We start from the raw sequence: 23813 nt of genomic DNA, 5'->3' as shown, positions 1-23813 counted from the left end.
ATCAACTGCTGATCATTTAGTGTTATGTAAGCTAACAGTCGGTATTTCCTTAATCGTTACGTTTCTTTGGCTCTACTTGGGATTTTAAGGATTTTTTGTAAACTCTGTGTTTGATGATAGATCAATTGAAATAGCAAAGACAAAAAATTCGTTGACAATTTGAATTTCCACAACGAATTCAGAGCGGAATGTCGTTACACAAAACTTGCAGGAGATAATCAAGGACCGACTGAGGCGGCGTGTCGGAATGTGTGTTATCAATGCGGCACTATCTCGTACGTGTCATCTGAAGGCTTGAAAGCACATACGAACACGGATACGGTTGACAGTGCCGCACGTCACCATCGTCATGACGGCTATTTACATCAAAATCACGACCGACATGATGCATCGCGAGCCAAAAATCGTGACTGGAAGTGGAAACGGAAGCGAACTTGAGGAGCACGATGGCGCAACGCAATACGACACCGAGCGGCGGTGGCGGTGGCGGCCGCGACGACGACGACGACAACGACGGCAACAACGACTACGACGACGTCGGAGTGGCGGTACTATAGGTTAAACACCGATCTGCATCAGCAGACAGAGGTAAAACAATACATAATGTACAGTTAGTCGAAATGTAGGTTATTGAGAGGAACATGAAAGCCCCCTCATACATACAACACAACAAAACGCACGTACAAATGTTGAGTGGTCCCCGGCAGTGTGCCTGTTCATTCCTTGGCGTTTCCATCTCGCGTGAGTCGGATCGATCGCCTGCCACTGGGAGAGGGACATGAGTGTTCCCGGCGGGGTCGGAATGGTGACCGGTAAGCGCTGTATTTTTCTCAGCCCGAACCTCTGTCGACGGTTGTTTATGTATTTTTATCCGTCACTTTCAATGATTTAATCTTGCCTTTTTCTGTTCTGGTTCTCTCCAAATTCTGACGTTTCGTTTTTTTTTTGTTTTCATGTACCCAAGCTATGGAATACGATATGAACGTCCTCACCCAGAAACGAGTGACCGCCGGTTGGCGGAGAACTCGGTTTCTTGGTCGCATGCAACGTTAGCATGCGCTGAACTTTGTCAACTGACACCACTGAATAATCACGCGATGCCGTCGGCATCGTTTAAAATTTATGCTTTGAAATCACACCATCATATCGGATATGGAAAATAATGAAAACTCGTCATGATAATGTCGTGGATTTGTGGAGAAACAAATAGCACAGCAAGTATTAGACAAATTGTTCAATTCGAAATATATTATTAAACAAACAACACTTTTGTCTAATTCATAAAATTAAACTAGATCATGTGTGAAAATAGAACATATGAATTTCTAGATGTTAATTTACAATTAGTATCCAAACGGACGTTGTCTATATGGATCATTTTGCTGTTTTCGATCAAATTATTCATGCAATCGCGGGGCTTTGGTTCCTTTGCATTCATTCGTATTCCTGCAAACAACGACTGGTGGTTAAACTCGATTATAGTCACTAATTTGTCACTTGATTATAGTGCTTCGCATAAGATGATTGTCTTTTCCGAAAATTTACAAGGCAATCATTTTGGTCCTCTGATTTTCCTTCTATATTTCAACGACGTTAAGTTTTCATTGAAACGGTAATTTAGAAGTATGTAAGCTGTGTTATAAATCTCATCTATCCTATCAGGTTTTTTAGGGGTTTAATATTTTTTTTATTTTTTTTCAATTCTTAACACATGAACATCGGTTAACAACGTGTCGTATTATATCTTCCCTAACATCATTGCAAACAAATATTTCCATTAAAAGATAAAATATCGATATACTCGAAGATACTGTAGAAGTAAAAATTTAAAACTTGATCTTTGAGGATTGGTAACAGCATTTCCAACAACATTTTATCCGCTTGGTTCCTACTTCTATGTAGGGTAACGGCTCCAGTAGTCATTTCGTTTCAAGTTTTCGCGTCGCTATAATAGCAGTCTTGAACAAGCATCGAATTGTGTATTCGATTTTATCAAAATTCGTTGATTGAAAGTCGAACAATTCGAACAATAATATAGAAGGGGGATTTTAGGTGTACAAACCCCTCTCGAAACTAAAAAAATAATGGCCTGAAAAGTCCCGGGTCCAACACATAGATGCCACTAGCTTTACTGCAGTCATCTTTTTTTTTCAGTTAACACAAACCTGTACAAGACAGCTGTTGAAATTTCATGATCTTCTATTCATTAGTTTGTGAGTTATTGTGCTAAGCAAGACGCTACTTTTGTTATTTTCAGAACAATAGATCAAAAACCATTTCGTGTTTACACTGCTTTTTAATGGGAAAAAATACCCTTCAAGCTAAGCAATGACTTGAAAAGTGTTATGGAGACTCCGCTCCATCAGAATCAACAATAAAACGTTGGTTTGCTGACCTCAAACGTGGTCGTAGAGACATCGATAATGCAGAACGCAGTGGTCGTCTAAATGAGGCAGTAACACCAGAAAACAAAAAAAAATCCACAAAATCATAGATATCAAAAGAACGTGTTGGCTTTATACTGCATGAACATTTGACTATAAGAAAGCTCTGTTCAAAGTGGGTGGCGCGTTTGCTCACTGTTGTCCACAAACGAGAACGTGTTGATGATTCTGAGCAGTGTTAGACCATGTTTAAACGAAACAAACCGGAATTTTTGCGTTGATATGTGACAATGGATGAAACATGGATTCATCACTTCACTCCGGAATTAAAACGTTCGTCATCTGAGTGGCCAGCAATTGGTGAACCTTGTCCGAAAGCACAACAATCGGCTGGAAATGTTATGGCCTCGGTATTTTGGGATGTGCGTGTTGTATTATTTATCGACTATCTTGAGAAAGGAAATACCATTAACAGTGAATATTACATAGCGTTATTAGAGCGTTGAAAGGTTGAAATCGCAAAAAGACGACCATATACGGCAAAGAAAAAAGTTTTGTTTTCAATAGCAAAACTACATGAATTGAACTTTGAACTGCTCTCACATCCACCGTATTCGCCAGATTTGGTTCCCAGCGACTACTGGCTGTTCGCAGACTTGAAAAAAATGCTCACCGGTAAGAATTTTCGCACGAATGAAGAGGTTATCGTTAAAACTGAGGCTTATTTTGAGGTAAAAGATAAATCGTTCTTCAAAAGTGGCAATGAAATGTTAGGCCGGCGCAAGAATGATTGCGGTGCTCTTGATGGAGATGAAAATGTTAATTTTGAACCAAAAAAATCGCGTTCTCTTTGTTAGGCCCGGGACTTTTCAGCCCATGTGTTAAAATGAATAATTTTCAGCCAACAAATTCTTAATCAATAATTTTTCAAGCAATTATATAACCATTTTTCATAACTTTTCTTTATAAATTGAATGCAGATACTTTACGTGAATCATTGTTTCAATAGAATTCTCACGAATAGATGTTATTCGTTTTTTTTTTCATAAATCTCGATAGTTATCGAGTTGGAGGAGAGGCATTCCATTTGGTATCCAGCGATTAAAGGGGAAACAGTGGTTCACTATTCACGTCTCAGTTCATTGGTTCGGTGTCGCTGTTGTTGGCGGGAACATAGTAATTGCTTTTATTTATCCAGGCCTTAGGTGCGTTGAGGAGAGTGTTTCATTGTTGTTGATGGCTGTCACAGAAGCACTGGGGTTTATTTTGGGCCGGTGTTATCACAAGCCATGCCGCAGTGAACAGCGTTTTGGAAATATTGACATGTAGCCATCTGATTGTCGTGGGTAACAAGTGATTTACTCGGAATCCTTGTGTCCTGACCGAAAGTCACATAAGAAGGTATTGTCTTCTTCAACGCATGCGTAACAAGCGTACGTCATTCAGAAGACAGGGAAAAAAGTTTTTCCACTCTTCCTTTTCGATAGAAAGAATCTTTCCGTACTGGGATATAGTTTTTCGAACAAATTGATCGTTAGCGCTTGAAGGATGATCATGCATCGAAATCGTCCTATTGTCCACTACACAATACTGTACTTGGTTTTTGCCGTTCCGAAGCGGTAATCGTTTTGTTTTATCGATTGACTTGGATAAGATGTGAAAGCAAAAAGTCATTCGATTTTGTCTTATTTTGAAGTTCAATTCCAGACAGCAGAAAAGATGGAAAAATCAGGATGAACTCAGTCTGGTTCGGATAAAACTTTGCATACGTCGTCAGTATGGCAAACCATTTGCAATGCACGATATTAAGATATCGATTCGACTGAAGGCTGATTTTTAAAATGATTGAACTTATTTTCTACTACCAATTTTCTTCAAAATGTTGTATCTCGAAAAATGTTAAATTCTATAAGCAATTGTGTCCCAAAAAGAACTTGCAGAAAATCGATTTGATACTCGGAAAAAAATGCACTGAGACGAGATGTTGAATTCTTTTCTACGAATCAAAAATGACTGATTTCGGTAGTAAAAAAAAAGCTCTTTCACGAATTTCAGAATCAACCGAAAAAATACACTAAAAGTGGATCCTTAATTGTTTATGCAATATTCTTATTTGAGGCAGTTTAGTTTGTGGAACTTGGCCATTCAGTTTCAACAGACTTCGCAGCCGGTTTATAGCGTACAAAATCATGGCTGCATGGCTAGTACTACGATTCTACTGACACTAAGAATCCTTCCAGGTCGGGACTCGAATATACGACAACTGGCTTATAAGACCAGTGCCCTATTCATCGAACTATCACCCCGGGATATGAGTAACAACAGGTAAATATTGTGAATCTATTTTTGTCATCATCGATTCCCTAAGATTCGGTTTAATATCAATACTACACAATCTACGATTTTCACTCAAAATAAAAAAATGAACAAGCGATTTCACAATTTGCGAAAGGAAGTAATTTGTCATTATCGTCTGATTTGATTCAAAAAAATGTTTTCAATAAAATAATCAGAAAAAAAAATTAATTGAAGTTTATTTTCACTGTGCTCAATGTCTCATAAAAATCGGAGTATGTGAACTCAGATGACTTGCTACCCACTTGTTGGCATTTCAGCGCCATTTCAATCAGCTCATCAGGTTTCTTCATAAGAATACTACTCGAAGACGTGATTAATGACTGGTTCAGAAAGCTAAAAGATTTGACAAAACTAGTAAGAAAACCATAGAAAAACACAAATCGAAGTATTGGTTTCAGAATTCAAAAATGTTATTAAAATTACTGAAAGGCAGCCCAAGAAAAAAGTCGTTTCCACATGCAAAGTTTAACCTGAAGTTTAAATGAATGAAGTACCGGTGGTGTTTACACAAATTTCGCCATTTTCGACAGCAAGGCGGCGGTGGACTTGGGCAACACCCACCACAGGATCTTAAGGATTACATTGGGGCCCTCGTGCTACTTTTTTGATGTCATGTCACAGGTATTTCTTGTTGTGTATCTGCCATTGATTGATGTAAGTTACAAAACAGGAATATGATTTTTAGAATATATGGATTCGGAAATTAAAAATTTTAGAAGAACTGTCTTAAACTGTTAAATAAAATTTAGATTATCAACATATAACGCTGATAAAAACATAACTCAGATTCTTTATCGGTTTTGGGTACAAGCGACCGTAATGAACTTTTCGTCTTTGACTATTTCCTGCATAGCAGTTCTAATTTAACTGCTTGTGCAACTATGAAATTTGTATATTATTTTAATTGTGGATTCACTCGAAAACTAAGCAAAATTATGTGATCTCACAACTAAGACCACCTTTTCAGCAATATCCCCGTTCAGTCCTAGTCCCGATCAGCGGCGAACGCCAAAGAATACAATGCTGCCCGCCCATAGTGAATAGTACAAGCTGGCAACAAGAAGAAATGCTGAAACGATCTTACGCGTACCACCGTACCACGGTATGTCGGTTGGCTTGACTGTTTGCTTGTCTGCCTGACTGACTGACTCGTTGGTTATGATGTAATCTATAAACTTGAAAACGAAGAAAAAAAAACAAACGCTAAACACGGAACGAGCGTCTTATCGGGAACGCAAGGCAACGGGGTAAAGCACGAGTCAGGGCGAATGGAGACCAGCAGAAAAGTAAATGCATTTCTATAATCGTATTTACTCGGTCGAACAGCATACATATAACCGCCCCAGCATGAAGCAACGGGGTATGTTGATGCCCGCTCCCGGGACCGCCCAAGACCGTCCAAAGAAGACGCTGGAGTTGATGACGGTCCGACGGGCAGTCGGTGGAAATCGAAAACAAGTTTCAGAACCGGTTTTCTGGTACCCGCCAGCAACATCAGAACTACTACAACGCCACCGTCCGTCGGACTCGTGCGCCTACGACGGATACCAGCGGCACCGGGTAGCAACGCGAATCGTGCAGGCTTGTATTTCTGCTACTTTTCGAAAGTTGTTCTTGCTGGTGATGGCTTTGGCACCGAGAACTTGTTTCTACCACTTTTTTTTCGTGCGCGCGGTTGTTAAACTGGTCATGTGATGCGAATTGGAACGATGAGGACCATAACCGGGTGAAGACTTTTTTCTCTGCTATCCGGAGCAGACCGGTAAGCCTTGCCTTTCACTCAGTCGTAGGGATTTTAGCCCGGCGAATCTGGTTTCGTAGGATTGGAAACTTCATCGTAGATGAGGGAAAATCAGTCGGCGGCACGGAATGCACTCGTTTCGAAGCATCCGAAGATCCGTTTTGTTTGCGTTGGAAGAACCTATTTGTGCACGTTTGCAATGGGTGTATAACTTGTTCTCCACCAGTTCTTATGAACATGTAGCTGTCCGGATTACGGAGAGTGCGAAAAAGATTGACTTTCCTGAGGTTTTTCCATCGTGTACCAAAATAAGGCAGGTAGAGTTAAAAGTCCCCGTGAAACTCTTGTTGGAATTATATTTCAGTGAATAGCATTCAAATTCAGAAATAGTCTGAAAATGCAATGAAACACATTTCTTATGCATTCAAAAGCCATACCTAAAATAGATGTTTTCTTCTCTATCGTTCTCCCAGTAAAGACATTGGAGATAGTCAAGTATTGTGTTCTTCTTCATAGTATCTCTTCAACTAGCTTGACTAAATGAGCCATCCAGCAGACGTTAAAAAACAACGATACGATATGTGCCCTCGGCACCTTAGAGCTGAGGCAGTGTGCCTTATTAAATATATTATTAAATAAAAAAAACGATACAATTTTACTCTAAAATAGATGAAACCATAACCTAGCTACTGAACAAACACTCATTTTTTTTATCGAAAGTAGTAAAATTTCTAAATTTTTCCAAAACAAAAGTATCAAATGCGTTTGATTTTAATTATACAAACAGTGTTCGGAAGAATTTATAAGATTTGCTAAGCCCATTGAAGTTAAGTAACATATGTTAAGAATCTAAGCATTGTTGTGTTCCTACGGAACTTTTTCTACTGTTGATATTTTAGAGATTCAACATGGTCTTTTACGCAGTCTACGTGGGCTCGATTCCCAATCAAGTACAGAGAGTCAGGAAGTTTTCGTGATCCGAGAGGTGAATGACCACAAGATTGAAGCCTCTATGATTCTAATAAAAAATATCCGTTGGTAGCAAGATATCAAGTGTTTTCTTGAGGAATGATGACACCGAAAGGGGACTGTAAGTTGAACCAAACATCGGCTGTACGGACCTGGCGGTAATGCATAGGGCGCTGGTCTTTCAAACCAGTTGTCGTAGGTTCGAGCCCCGACCTGGAAGGATTCTCAGTAGGATCGTAGTACTAGCCATGCAATGTACGCTATGAATCGACTGCAAAGTCTGTTGCTTTGCATCGGCTGTACGAAGTAACAGCTGTGCACAGTTGGGTTGCTTTCTGAATGTTTTTTCATCCCATCAAAAGTTGTACCTCAATCAGTAAAACAATTTCCCCTGATAGGAGTAACTCGAGTACCGTCTCAAAATTATTTTTTTCGCATTTTTACATGATAAAACGTTATACTATTATAAATATATTACGGTTTTATACAACGCACCGACCAAATTAAAAAAAAGGTAAATCAAGACAGGAATTTATAAGCCGAACAACAAAAATATCTTCCTGAGGTAGGACTCGAATTAGCACTGTTCTGCCATTGAACTACCCTGGAGATTGAAGAAAACGATCGTATATAAGCAATTAACACGATTCCTCTATAATTCTGGTCGTGATTCCTTTTATCTCTAGCATCAACTGAGTATAGACATTTCAGATTTTAATGTACACTATACAGTGCAGAGAGTGGTGAGAACCCCAACATAGAAGCTTCATCGATTAATCAGAGATGACTTAACTAGCCTTTGTAAAGTTCGATTCATACAAATAAGGTGCTTTGCGTCGAAATAAATTGCTATTATTCTATATCTGTATCAGTAGAAAACGAATGAAATCCAGCGGAAATGATAGGACTTTAGCAACCCTGCTACCATAAAAAGCTAAACCAGAGCTAATGAATCTTTGGAGTATTTTTACAAACATAATACAATACCTAGTGATGGGATGAAGCCTTTCTCATTTTATTCATACTTTCATAAATATCAGTAAGAACCCCTGTTTTTTTAATGAATTTTGAATGAAAACAAGAAAGTTCATTTGTGCAACTTTTCAATTTTCAATTAGTGCTGAACAAAATTTAAAAGATTTCTTCCGTTTTTCGTATCGTCGCTCTAAACGATGATTGGAAACATTAGGCCCTCATCACTTTGCAACTCCGGAACCGGAAGTCGGATTTAGATCCAATTCACTAGTTTTGTATATGACCAAAATACCTTTAATTTGAATCTAAGTTTATGAAAATCGAGTCAGCCATCCTTAAGAAATCGGAGTGATCTGTAGTTGAGAATATTGAACCAAAATTGACAGAGCTTACGGAATCGGAAACCTGGGGACCAGTATAAAAAAAGAGAGATTAGTTGAAGATTAGCCAACAAGATTTACAAACTAGAGAAATTTATGAACAATTTTCAAGGAAATTGTCATTTATAAAAAAAACATTTTTATCAATAAATTATAGAATAGAATAGAATAGAATAAACTAATAAAACCGATACACTGAAGAAGGATGCAAATAGCATTCCGAAATACGTATCTTATAACGTTTGATACACTTTCGGAAAAATAGTGACTGTGAAAATAGTGACTTTGTGAGAGTGTAATGACGTGATATAGTGGAATTCAACGGTACAACAACAGTACTATTAGTGATTTTTATCAATATTTCACACTAATCACCCTGCCATTTCGGAACCAGAGGTCAGATCAGGATAAAATTCAGGATCTTTGTATGGCATTTTTATACCTTACATTTGAATCTAATAAATCGGTTCAACCATCTCTGAAAACAATGCACAAATTTTCACCTCTTTGTTATATATCATCTTGTAGCTCCGGAACCGGAATATGTATTCGAATAAAATCCAGAAATTTTGTAGGAGACCAAAAGATCTTTCATTTGAATCTCAGTTTGTGAAAATCAGTTAGGCCATCATTAAGGAAAGTTAGCTAACAAATATTCATTTTTTCAGATATCACTCTGTAATGCCGGAACCGGCAGTCAGATTTGAATAAAATTCAGGGTCATTTCATGATACCACGAGAACTTGCCTTTGAATATAAGTTTGTAAAAATCGGTTCAACCACCTTTGAGAAAATTGAGTGCACAACAATTCGACATACACACACTCATTTGCTGATCTCGATCATTCTATATGGGAAAAGCAAAATAAAAAATGAAAAAATCTGTTAAAATAACGATTTTTGTCAAGTAATTTTTGCAAATGTCTGCAAATTGGTTTAACAGTGACTCCTTCACTTTTAGAAAATAATAAAATTATAGAATTGACGTCGAATTTAGATTTTAAGTTCAGGTTCAAAATAAGTTATGAACAACATATTAAAGCGATATGTTTTTTAACTTTCTGATAAAGAGAGGCTATGCAATCACTGTGAAACCCGACTTTTGAACCGAGGCCCGGAGGGACGAGTGTTGTCTACCGTTCGACTCAATTCGTCGAATATTCAAAATGTATGTGTTTGTATGTGTGTGAGAGCAAAAAACGCACCCACTTTTCTCCGAAATGGCCGAAGTGATTTTATAAACTTAGACTCAAATGAAATGCAGTACTACCTCAAAGATTTTTTTTTAATTTGGACTGGTTTTAAATTCCGGTTTCGGAATTACAATGTAATAAGTGAAAAACTGCAGAAGATCTGAAGATGATCTAATGTTTCAAAAATAATAAATTAATTCCTCTAGTTTACAGGTCTTGTGAGTTGAAAACCAGACAAACTCACATCGAATATACCAGTTCCGGAAATAAAAGACAAGAATTTCAAAACGGAACTCACTTTATTTTATCAGATATGGTAAATCCGATTTTAACTAACTTAGGCTTAAATGAATGGGTTTATGGTCGCACAGAACTCTATTGAATTTTATACGGATCCGACTTCCGGTTCCGGAGCTATAGGGTAAATTGTGTTTAAATTGCAAACCGTCATTTAGAGCGACGATGCAAAATAGGGGAAAATTCTTGAATCGGCTCAAAATGATTCCAATTTGTAGGATATGATAGTTACTGGCCAAATGAATCAATCCCTGTTCTGGAACTACCGGAAATAGTGGTCAAAAACTTCAAAACACAACTCACTCGATTTTCTCAAAGACGACTTCACCGATTTTCACAAACTTGGGCCCAAATGAAAGGGATTGTTATCCTGTAAACTGTCATTTAGTTTCATTCGGATCCGAATCCGGAACTAGAGAGTTAAGTGTACAGAAAAATTTTAACCGTCACTTAGAGTGAAGCTACAAAAAACGGGAAAATTCTCCTCAATTTGGCATAATTTTTACAAATTGTTTATATAAAAAAAAACTTTCCAGTTTTTATTCAAGTTTCAAAAAAATTGTTTTTGGAGGAATCGTTTTATGATATTTATGAAAAAATAAGTAATATGAGACAGGCATCATTACACCTAATTTTGAAAATTCTTTCAACTTTTCCTTTAAGTGTGTACATTTTTTGAAGAGTCCAATTGATTTCTTACTACTTCTTCATAGGAACCACTGTTGCCAGTTTCCGAGTTACAATGATTTGAAGAAAGGGAACCCTTTTCAAAGTCAGTGTCTATATATCCGTACAAAACAATTGTTTCGCTACACTGAAAATGCATGCAAAACACCTGCCAGCTGGCAAACTTCTTGGGCTAGAAATGATCTAGGCCGGTGGATGCACTCAATTATTCCTAGAATATCGACAAAGGCATGGTTCAGGAGAGTGGAAGTGACTAAGGATTTCATTCGTGTGATGTCCTGACTCATGTCCAATCACTACACGTTAGATGCACATCTCCTTCGAATTGGACTTTCCGAGACTAATTATTGTGCTTGTGGCGAAGGTTATCGTGATATTGATCATGTCGTTTGGACATGCGTGGAGCATCGTCAGATCTCCACTAATAAATTCCTTGCGTACCCAAGGTAGACTATCTCATGTCCCAGTTCGCGACATTCTTGTTTGCCGCGACCTTCTTTACATGCAACTTTTTATCATTTCATTCACTCCATTGAAGTTCCAATTTAATTTTATTTTATGTTGGACTCCTTTCTCTTCCATGGGTTCAACCAATAGCCAGCTATATTATATTGAATAAAAGTGATGAACTGATACAAACAAACCTGAAATAGTTATAAGATCATGTACAAAACAAATGTATTTTATTTAATGTAATTTATAACAGCAAATCGCTTGATAAAAACAGTGTTTAGATTAACTAATGAATACCATCATACTAATATGATATTCGAAATGTATTATGTTTAAAGTACTATGTATTGTGGATGTCACGGCGAAGAAAAACTTATGTATATTGCCTATGAAATAAACGTATTTATGGAAAAAACATGCATGCAAAGTTTCATCATAACCGGAGTATATGAAGTCTTATGACTTCCTCTAATCATTTCCGGAACTGCTCTGGTTTAAGTGAAGCGTGTCCGATTGAGTAACAGTACCAATTTTGTACATGCTGATAAAAGTGGAGATTTGGTTGGCAATTTTCGTTATGGAAAACGACTGTATCATTGTGAAGAATTCTTTGAATCATTTGGTGGAATTTTGCTATTTCATACTGGTAAGGTTGATTGAAAGTATTTGATACAATCCTTCTCGGATTAGTTGGTTCATGTTGAGTATTTTATGTGTAGACTTGAAAAAAGAAACAACAATGATTCCGTCTTTGCAGATCATGAAATGGAACACTGCACAATGAAAGAGGTCTGCATTCTTGAAAAAACGTTTGGTTTGATAAGTAATATGAAAATGTGAACTGAAAAGAGAAGTCGTGACAAATGGAACCGAAAAAATTCACATTATTTACATTTCCAAAGCCATCATAAGATCACTTGCGTTGTGTGGTGTGACTTGCCAAGCTGACACTAGTCAAACTCAACCAAACAATGGGTTATGATAACCACGATGATACGACGGAGGGTATAAGCCGAAGTAGGAGTGGAATCCAGACCATACTTCGCTGCTAAAGGCTATTGTGAAGAATAAAAACTGGAATGGAACAAATGATGCCGGGCCCTATTCGCAGAAAGGCTTGAGTAATTATGGGTTATGGTAAGAACTAAGACTGAAGCAAAGGTTTCACAATAAGTCTAAAACTCCGCAAAGGGAAGATTTGAAACTCAGAAAACGGTTGCGCAGAGTTTTTACCGTATGTACATGCTTTAATTCTACCATTCGTCTTCGACATATTAGTGCACAGCAGATCAAATTGATCTGTCAGTGCACTGTACCAATTCAACTTTAACCGGTAGGCAGATAAGAAATGTTAAGAAAATGTCGTTCCTATACAAAATCAAAGAGTAGCTTATTGGTACCAAATTGGCAAAACTAACGACTCGTTGAAAGCAGTTCATACAGAGTGGATTCTCCACGACCATTGAATCACGGATGGGTAATTTGCCGTCGACAATGCAAAGAGAAAAAAATACTACTATAATCAGGCAGCCGTTAGTTTGCTCGAATAAGAATACTAACCTAAAACAAGACAACCATGAAGAAAGTCAACCATGACACACGTCGCTGTTGCGGTCGCGGCTCTACACAGCTATTCGACAGTTCGTGCAAAAACAGTTCGACAACGTCGCTTTGTCGTAGTCGTGTTCGCCAATGGATTCCGAAAAAATCATATGTGCTGATGATGCTGCTGCTGCTGCTGTTGTTGCTAGTGTTAGAGGCCATCACCATCATTTCGATCGATTTAAACCGGTTTTTGCCTTCTTTTTTTGCAGTCGGATTGTTTTACAAAAAATAACTTGCCCGCCGTTCCTCGGTCATTCGTTCCAGCAACTTCAAGCCCAGGTCTGTTGGCTGTTCAGGCCCAGGTCTACCAGCTGCCGTGTCGCCGCGCACAGTCGCGTATCGTATCAGCATGACTCAAACCGTTCTTTCGGCTTTACTGGTGTGTAGGTGCTGCTCCGTATGCGTGTGTCGTCCATAGTCTCATAGAAAACGTGGCAACGTTGTAGGAGCGGAGAAAAAAAAATCCGCCAGCTCCTGCCACCCCGATCGCACACCAGTAGCCCCTTTAGCATACCACATAGGCTCGCTTGCTCTATAGCCTAGACAGATGGGTTCTGCACATACAAGAGGACGAAGCACTCCCTCCCTTGTCCCCACCTCCCCGGGTCTACACCCGGTCTCAGTCAGGCCTGACATCACGCGCAAAAAGCAAATTTTATGTTTATTTTTTCACTTCTTTTACTTCGTGTGTTCGCTTCTATTAGCGGTTTCTGCTTTCTATGTTTTATTTCGCTAGAATCCAACACGAAAAGCAGAAACTTCAGGCCTTACATCTTCCTGCGCTTGTTAGAACTTGAACTTGTGTTGGTTTGGCAAGCTCTCTATACAGATTTTACCGACTGTTGTATAGGGAGAACCATCAACTGCCCAGTAGTGGAGGAATGTTCGTTCCTCGATCCTCTTTTTTCCCATTCATCGGTTTGCGGGTTCGTTCCTACGGCGATAAATAGGAAACCATTATTCAGGGAACCGATGTGAATGTGTATGGTTCTGGGATCGTTGTATGTGCAGTTCGCCAAACATCGCATTGAGGGGAATTCATTACTATTAATCTTGTGCGAGGTGCATTCATATAGGGTAATTCAATAGGCGAACAACGAAAGCGGAAGGTTCGTAAAACATCCCAACCCACGAACAACGGACTGAAATTAGAAGCCTCGGCTCTACGTACCTACCGGCTTTGCGTGAATGGGATATAAATCAATTTTATTAGGGTCCTTCTGGGCATACCCGAAGTACGGAGCTGAACGGCTTCCGTTTCCAGCACGGTTAGAGCATTGCAAGCAAGAATAATGTCTGCAGAAAATGTCGACTTTTACACGAAGTTAATAGGAACAAATTTGATTTGGAAAAAGTTTCTCGTGAAATATGGAAGTAATTCTGTGGGATGGTGAATCAATTCGGACATTAAATTTGTCTTGATGGAGAAATGTGGTACTTTGTAAAGCACAATGTACGAGTAAATATTTTTGCACTCACCGAAAATTTCTGGTTAGATGAAAATATCACAACAAAAGTTTCGCAAAACAATAATGCCTTAATCAGTTCGAATAAGTGCAATTCAGTCACCTAAACTTACTGAACAGATCCCTCTTGTCAACGAATTGATTTTATGTGGACGCACGGTGTTTTGTATAGCACTGAATTTTAAATCCATTCATTACTTGCAGCAATTGGTTTAATAATTTCCTGCTTTTAATTCCTAAACGTCCAACCCAAACCAGCTACAGCTTCTTCATATGTGCTTGGTCAATAGGGAAAGCAAAACCGAAAACCTACACATTCGAGCAGTTAAGGAAGACAAAACACTGCAGGAAAATTATCCACTATTTTTAAACCCCCGTTACTTTTCATCGTCATTCCATCTAGATGATCCCACAATCCTGTTGGGAATCGTTTCTTTTCTTTTTTGTTTTGTATCGTTGGGCTTTATTTTTAAACGTAGATGCATCGTCGGCAGTTTGAACATTCGTAAACATGTCATTGCCGCGTTGTCGTCGTCGTTGTCTTCGTTAAATAATCGAACAAAGATGCAGCGAGATCTCTAGCTAGCTAGCTAGCAAGCTGGTCCTCGTGACGGTTCCGGTGTCGATCAGCAGAGTACCTACCATGTGTTTTTTTGGTTTGCTCTGCACTCTGCACAACAGTCGGATTCTTCTTGGTGTACGTGTTTGCTGTTTTCTCATCTTTCCCGAGACGACGAAACCACGCAGCATAACTGAATGCATTCAACCGAAAAAGCGAAAAGGGATTGCAACAGAATTAAAGGGATTCGTCTCGAAGTAGTATGGGCACGCAGCTGCAGCATGCCATGCATCAGGACTCTACACAATCGACGTCAGTCAGCTGTTGCATGGTTTGGCACCCTTCGTTCGCCAACGTTCGTTTTACTGATCCGGTGGCAGTTGTTACTCTTCTGCAGACTAGACACTACAGAACGGGGAAAAGCGACCTTGACCCTGAATCATAACGAATGAAACAGTGTTTCGGTTGGCAACCGTCGCTACCAAGTGATATTTTAAGTCTACTAGGACAATGTCTTCGAGGCGGCGAAAGTAGTTGCTCACATCTGCAGGTGTTTGGCTTGAATACCGACCATCATTACCGCACTAGAAAAGGCGTGACACTGGGATCTGCAGACGTAGTTCAATTAGGACAACGTTGAACTGTGTCACAACTGCATTATTTCAATTGACTCAATACTTAAACGCTCTTAGAAGTGAATGAATTATTAAAATTATTTTATTTTCAATAAATGGAAATTTTATAGTAGCAACTCACTTTTTTCATCACCAATGATTTCGTTTTGATGTTGCTGAAATTCTCCGTTATTTTATATCTAGTGGAAAGTAGGGTATAATTGAGATTACTACGGTTTCCGCTTCCGAACGCAGCGGTAATAGCGAAGAAAACACAAATCATGATTCAAATGAAAGCTCTTAGTGTCTTAAAAGATACTGTGCAATATCTTCCAGATCCGACTTCTGGTTCCGAAATTATAGGACAATGATTACCAAATCATTCAAACTGTCATACAAAATGATCCTAATCGGTACGTGCTGGTACGGAAGAAGAAAACGTCACCGCCTAGTACACAGCGTGCTTTGTTCAATTTTGTATAGCGTGCATTTGAATCTATATTAACTTGACATAACTGTTTACAAATTAAAAAGGTGATGATAGTAAGTTTTTGATTCTAGTTTGTGAAAAAAAAACCATTCAAAAGTGATGTTTTTGAAAATATAAGTAATATGAGAAAGGCATCATTACACTAACAGGTGGATTAAAAAAGAGTTCTTTTAATATTCCTTTAATTCAAGCTTTAACAGATATCCCATGTCCACAAAAAGAACATTTTAATAGGGATATATGTTATAAATAGAAAATATTTATTATAACTAGTGCATACAAGACGAACAAAAAGCCTTCCGTAGTCATCTAGGGATTTTGGTTACACATAACCGATTTCTTCCAAGCGCACATGAATGTTTTTGTTATTTTTTAATATACATAAGCTTAAAAAATAAATCAATAAGGAATAACTCTCCTCCCGTAAAACCGATTCCAACTAACAACACAGACGATACTCTTTCTTAAAATGGACGTTTGACGCTCTGGAAAACCAACAACAATCTTTACCCGCAAAGTAAAAAACTATTTCGCGCTGAGTTTTCTTCGTTCCTTCCGCAAGTGAACCTAAAAATTTCAGTTCGATGGGAAACTTATAAACGACAATATGGCAATGCGAATGCAACACAATACCGTCACTACTAGGACTTCGGCTGTTCAAATTGTGATAAGACGTTTGCAAACACGTCTGTCCAATGATAGAAATCAGAAGAATTTTCATAATCTGATTGTGATGAAAAACATAAATTACATTAATTTACCTTTGTCTGACAGGACACTTTTAATTATAATACAATCAAATCCAAGTTAAAATCATTAGTTAGCACATATACCCTCAATTACATCTATCATGTCATCACATTTTTAAAATGGGGCTGATGAGCAAATACATCTTTTTTTATATCGTTTATTTATCCCCGGTTTTAACTTAATTATGGTCGTTCACCGGGTTAGCGAATACATCTCTTCAAATGCGATTTCCAAAAGAAAATACGCAAAATAACGATCTATTATTTTCTTAGTAGGGCTCTGAATTCTAAGTATCTCTCGTAGAGTAAGTAGAAAAATAATCAGAAATTTCAAATTCTCCGCTGGTTTCTATTCAGTTTTATTTCCAAATAGCCCAACTAGTTTATTTTTTATAGAAAAACCTTCTACAATTGATCGGATACCAACAGATCAATGTCACATTAGTAGTGTATTGACTTTGATTCAGATCATCTGCCGATAACATACAGGATTTCAAATTAAGCAATGATTAATTCAATTAGTTGTATATTCTACCACCTTGGAACTAATCGGCTAGGGTATAGATCTCATATCGAAAGCAATGTGAACCATGTGCGATTATTTAAATGTAAAGAGAACGGCATTATCACACTACTAGGAGGATTAAGAAGGGTTTTTATTTACATATCTAATCAAAATCTGATGTTTTCTCATTACGAAGTCATAAATGAACGCTTTATATGGATGTTTGTTCAAACTCTTGTATCATTTTTTATAATATTTGAAACTGGGATAAATTCGAATTTTTACATTCGGCAAATCTTAAAACTTGAAATTTTGCTTCTATATTTATTTCTACAATTTTGAAAATTTGCAACAGTCGAGTGGGTTATCAGTTAGAATCAAAGTGTGATTCAAACTTCTCCACTTTCCTCGTACTACCAAATTCAATATCAGTGTCTTTATACACTACTTAACATTATTTGGATGAAAAAAATCTAATCTGTTTATCTTTTAGGAAAACATCTATCCACTCTTACATAAGTAGTACTTTTTTCAACAAATTAGACAACGTACAAAAATTATTGTTTCCCCTTTTAAAGATAGATAAATATAGTTCACCTTTTAATGGTAGATAGGGGAAAAAGAAACATGAAAAAGTAATCCAAGTATTATGGGTTCGCTACACAACGGTTTCTAAGATATTCAATATTTGTTTGTTTATTTATTGGCGGTTATTAAAATACCTATTCATTGGTGTAACAAAAGTTGATTTTTTTGTCTTTCTCATTAAGAAAGGTTGTGCAATCATTTCGATCTAAAGTTGTTTGTTAAACGTTGAAGTGGATTGACCAATGGATTCGGTTCGGTATTGTAACTAATCTCTTCAAAACTAGCAAAAAATTTGAATTTGAAAATTTGAAATTTTTACAAAATTTGGCGCTGTTTGTGACGAAAATATAACTACAGTTTTTTCTAAATTTCAGGAATCATTATAATATAATTTCAGGATTCATTAAAACCACTTATGTGAGGAAAACTAAAAATATTTTAGTTCATTTTCTTGAGTTATTATTATATATCGTTTACTTTGACCCGGCTTTAACCTGATTGTGATCGTTCGCCGGGTTTTCTTGAGTTCGTATAATTCTTTTATATTTTACATCTCACGAATATTTCACCTATGATATTAGTAGGATTATAGAACAAGCAACTCGACACAATTTACAACTTGAAAATTTGTCAAATTTCTATTTGAAAAAGTCATGAAATTTCCATATTTCTTATTCTTGGCATTTGAAATATTCTAAACTTGAATCATTAACATCTTTTAATTAACTGAATCTTTCTTGAAAACATGAAACACATTAAAACTCTTTCAATTAGAATAATTAGATTTCTGAATGCATAGGTTTTGCCTTTCTCTACAGAAAGGTATTGCTGGAAAACCCGACTTTCGAACGGAGCCTCGGAGACCCATAGCGTTATATACCATTCGACTCAGTTCGACGAGATCGGAAAATGTCTGTGTGTGTTTTTCCACTGTTTTTGGAGTAAATTATTATTCGACAATTGAAGAGAGACCAGGGTTTCTTGAAAGTATTTAGAAAATCGAATGTTCAACTATTTATTTTTTTCATTCCACTCACTCGTATAATTTAATTTTTTGACATCTTCTGAATAATTAGTATCAAGCCCACAAAGATTTATTCGAGCATTTTAAATGCCTAAAGTTTTATAAATCGGAATAATGCAATATTCAGCATTTCTTAAACTAAAACCAATCTTAGAGTTAATATTTAGTTGATCGTTGAAATCTTTGCTATTATTAAAATATTTCAATTTTCCTTCCACAATGTATCTCTAAATAAACCATTGTAAATCTTTCGATTTTAGTATTATATAGGTATCTTGAACATTTGACAATTTTTCTTCAAATATTAGTATCTTATGAGCCAGGGTCATTTCGTCGAATGGCATTCAGCCGAAAGGGTCATTTTTCCGAACGCCATTTATTCAATGGTTTTAAAATAAAGACAACTGAAAGATGATAGCTTTTACACTCGTTCAATCATCTTTCTGAAATATTTCATATTTAAAGTAACGGATAAATTTGTTGTGCCACCTTGGTGACGGCGCAATATCAATTATCAAGAACTTGAACATTCGACGAAACTACCCTTTCGGCGAATGAACCCATTCGGTGAAACAACTTTCGGTGTGATGGTAATTGGCGAAACAACCCGCGCCCATTTTATCAATTCAGACTATTTAAGTATTTCAGATGTTGAAAAACTTTTCATCGACGCTCTTTAATTTTTTTTTACAATCTGAATCAGAATACTTGAAATTGTTGAATCTTTGGATGAAACATTTTGAGATATTTGAGATCTTGAAACGTTCTCCGGTACATCGAATTCTTTCAACATCTAAATCATCTAATCTTTGACACATCTGAACTTCAATTATTATTATTTATGTAGTGTTGGCTAGAACTTGTATCCTTCAAATCCGTTAATCTTTCTTCAAAACCTACTCTTGATAGTTTATAATCAATGGTTCTCGAAAGTTTCCAATAGTTCTTGGATAATTGTATTGTATGTTATTACTTCATTTTCTTCCTAACTAATTAAATAATCAAAAGTTTTGCATTGCCGTTCTGTTTGAAACCAGTCAGTCTATTTGATTTTTTAATTCTATTGATTTTCTAGGATTTCTAACATAATATAAACTTTCTTTTTTAAGATTTTAAATTAAAACATTCGACACAATCAAATGTTTAAAATTATCATTTTTATTTTGGCCTTTCAATCCAACAAAAAAAAGTATGAATTCAACCAGTGAAACTACCAAAGGCGAAAATTGAAAATTAAACATCAGTAACAATTGCACATTGTTAAAGCTATCCCAGTTCTAATTAACAGAAGCGAAAGAGTCCAACTTCTTGAGTAGAAAATGCAAAAGTGACCGAGTAATTGACAAAAATTCAAGCAAACGAAGAGACGATCTCGAAATAACTTTGATTGTGTTTCAATTTTTTTCCAAGATGTCCCGAATGCGAATAAAATTTCGTATCATAGCATTATACTTTTAAAACATTCCAATCAATCAATCGAGTCAATGATGGGAATTTCGAAGATCTCAAAAAATAAAAACTAGCAGAGCCCAACATTTAGATAAAAAGAGGCTCAGAATGTAAACATCAATTAAAAAGGAAATATGGAACAATTTCTTTAATGACACATCATAAATTGAAGCATTCAGAAATCTTCGACGGAATGTAGTTTGTATTGCTTTAGCTAGCAAAACATAGATTCTTATCCATATGGAAGATGCTCATTTCGTTTATTATTGAACTATGCTGAACTATTCGCTCACTAAGCATACGGGTATCAATGAATAAGTCCAAGAACAACAAAATGAAGTGTAATTAATTTTTTAGCTGACTTAAACTTTCAGTTAATTGCACGGAACAGCTTGGAATAAGTAACAGTAGTTTTTTTGATTCACTTTTGTTTATATTTACGTGGAGAACATGTTTTCTGTATATCCGTACAGACTTTTGAAAGGCAAATTCTGGTCTAAGAGGTTTAAGAGGTTGATGTTTACTTAGGGCACTCTTATCTTATAGTTTATGATTTAATTAATATTATAGTTATTTTTTTCTTGTTCTTATACACATAAAGCCTACTTCTTGCAATACCACAAAAAACATTCAATGCTAATGTTCAACATGTCTATGCGCATCTCCATCTTCCATAGTAGAACTTGATTCGTACTAATTTACAGCTCTCACACTACAAAACTTCTCACATCATTTTTATAAGTTAGTAAATTTTAGTATAGGAAATAAAAATGAACAAATTCGTTGAGTAGATTAGAACAGAAAAAAACACCCTTTTCTTTTGAGGACAATTTCCAAAATCAAACTTACCAGCTGGCTTGAATGTGGTCGCATCGAAAGAAGCTGTTCGCACCGGGTGCTTATCTTTGTAGCTGGGCTGACGATCCGGTACGAACGGTACCGCCGGCAGTGATTCACCGCGCGTCAACGGTGGCCGCTGAATGGAACCGGGATCCTCTGGACCACGCTTGGCACTGCCGGTCGGTCCGTCCATCGGTCCGTGGTCGTCATCCTCCGGCGGTGGCCGCTTCAGGTTGACGGAAAGTGCCGGCGGCACCTGCTGCCTGTTGGCATGCGGTAAGTGATGTGGTGGTATATGCTGTTGTAGACGTGCCCCCGGGCGTACTCCGGGTATGTCGTGTGGCTCGTGCTTTTGTGTAAAATCAACCAAAGTCGGCCCATTGGGACCGGTTCGCACCGAGTAGTGATGATGTGCCTGCGGAACCGACCGATGCGGCATCTCGCCGTTTTCGTGGCCACGTTTACCACCTCCACTGCCGCTGCCGCCGGATCCACCACCGCCACCGCCGCCGGCACCGGCATGGATCCGTTTCATCTGTCTGGCTCCATCCAGAACCAACTCAATCCGATCTGCTCCCTCGTAATTTACACAACCTCGGCAAACGGCCTCGGAAAAATCGTGGATCATTGCCCATGGCATCCTGGGCAGATCGCACAGATAGCAGTGCTGTCGTTTCGCTTGTACGGACATTTTTGACAAAGATTTAACTAACTGTGGTGACAATAATTCACTTACACTCAACCACTAATTTCGCCGAAAATAGTTTACTTTCGAAAATCACTTCAAACAGATCGCTTCTAACCAGTAGTTTTTCACCACAAAAAATACGAGCTCCATTGAGATTAGCATACTCCACCATAGAATAGATTCGAACCAAATTATTCCACCAGATTCACTCAGAACGAGCAAAATTGCTACTTTGATGCTGCGATTACTTCACTGGTATAATTAAAAATTCATATTACAACCTCACTACCGTGTGCGTGTGTATATGTTTTTATTCCGTCATTCGCCGGTGCGATACACTTGTCCCGTTCAGATTACGCCAAGTGAGTATATCAAAAAATGTATGCGATAAGCAAAGCTCGCAAAAATGATGCAATCGCTACCGTTTCCTCTTCTTCTCGTCACGAATCGCTATTTCCACAAATCCTAACTCACAAACAGCGAAAATGTAGCTCTGATAAGGCCACTTCACCAACAAATCATTCACCTTATATAAAATTCTCTTCGCTAGGTGCAACACTGTTTTGTTCATGGACACTTTCGCTGACCGATAATCTCAAACGCCTAATCGAAACCCAAGATAATCGATAATTCTGTTTTGCCTACTTTTTTGGTTCCTTCTTCTTGTACGGATATTTCCGTGAAAGCAAAAAATTACTTCCGAAAAACAGAAAAAAGTCTCGCCATAACAAACAACGGTGTGTAGCAACCAACGAGCGCGTCACTTTTGAAACGAACGGTTCGCTCGAGCTGCCGCGGAACCCTCGTGTCGGTCGATGGGAAGCAGCGCTAACAGCAGCTAGCGTAAAGTGTGTAGTGTAGTGTAAATACACAACCCAAGAAGAATAATACAACGTATACCTAGGCTCAGCGTCGCAACAGCACCGCCCGTGCATACAAACGTAAAGACTGTGTGTGACGATGGTTGGCCGTGATACAGAATAGCAACAGCAGCAAGAAGAGCATCACTGGCTGGTTTGGTTGGTTAACACACACTGATGTAATTCAATAATGGAAGAAAAACACACACAGTCACACGAATGATTGCCGTTAATTCTTATTAGCAATGTAACCAGGGTGGATGCGCAATGAATGCTGAATATTCATTTCAAAATATTTTTTTTGTAATTCAATATTTCTTAATAATCACACTTATCAGAATCTGTAAATGACTACACTTAATTCAAAATTCGTGTACGAAAAACAATGAACCGGTGAGAATGCGATTCATAACATATTTATAAATTTACTACATAAGTCCAAGTGAATATACATCCAAGCTACTCAAATTTTTTTATAGAGCTGTTTAAAGCATACAAGTGGAAATTCGGTAAAAATTACAATTGCACGCATGAATTACCATTGTACGCAAGCTCGAACGCAAGAGCTCATAAACATTAAACACAGAGAACGGACGTCCATGTAGAGATTTCAACGGTTGGTTGTAGTGGCGTGCCTAAGAAAATTTGAGCCCGGGGCAAAATATCAGTTGCCGCCCCTAATGGAAGTTATCATTGGTGTAGTGAGCAAAAGAAAACGGTTCGTCAACTGTACCGCCAAAAACTGCAAAACAAATCATCAAAGATTGTTTTATCATTAGTTATTATCTTCCGCAGAACGGAATTCATAGTATTAAAAACAATTGTCGTTGTGTTGAATTATCTTGACACAAAATTAATGCATATTTACATATCTACATCAATCAATCTGACATCACTGTAGCCGACACGTAACCCAGCAGAGAAAAATATGCTCAGTAT

At 37.5% G+C, this 23813-nt stretch overlaps 1 protein-coding gene across 3 annotated transcripts in view; it reads right to left on the bottom strand.

Moving 5' to 3' along the window:
* Positions 1 to 22809, bottom strand: part of LOC131432564 (interferon regulatory factor 2-binding protein 1) — a 57419-nt gene extending 34610 nt beyond the window's left edge. For 2 of the 3 annotated variants that reach the window (XM_058598905.1, XM_058598906.1), the window contains exon 1: positions 21336 to 22808. In XM_058598905.1, the coding sequence (XP_058454888.1) occupies positions 21336 to 22017 (682 nt within the window). In that variant the 5' untranslated portion in view covers positions 22018 to 22808. Of the gene's footprint in view, positions 1 to 21335 lie in introns of all 3 variants that reach the window. The other variant, XM_058598907.1, reaches the window with a different exon arrangement.
* Between the last annotated feature and the right edge of the window lie 1004 nt (positions 22810 to 23813).

Source organism: Malaya genurostris, chromosome 2 (assembly GCF_030247185.1).
Source record: "Malaya genurostris strain Urasoe2022 chromosome 2, Malgen_1.1, whole genome shotgun sequence".
In the NCBI taxonomy this organism is placed as follows: Eukaryota; Metazoa; Arthropoda; class Insecta; order Diptera; family Culicidae; genus Malaya; species Malaya genurostris.
This window is presented reverse-complemented; position numbering and strand designations above follow the sequence as displayed.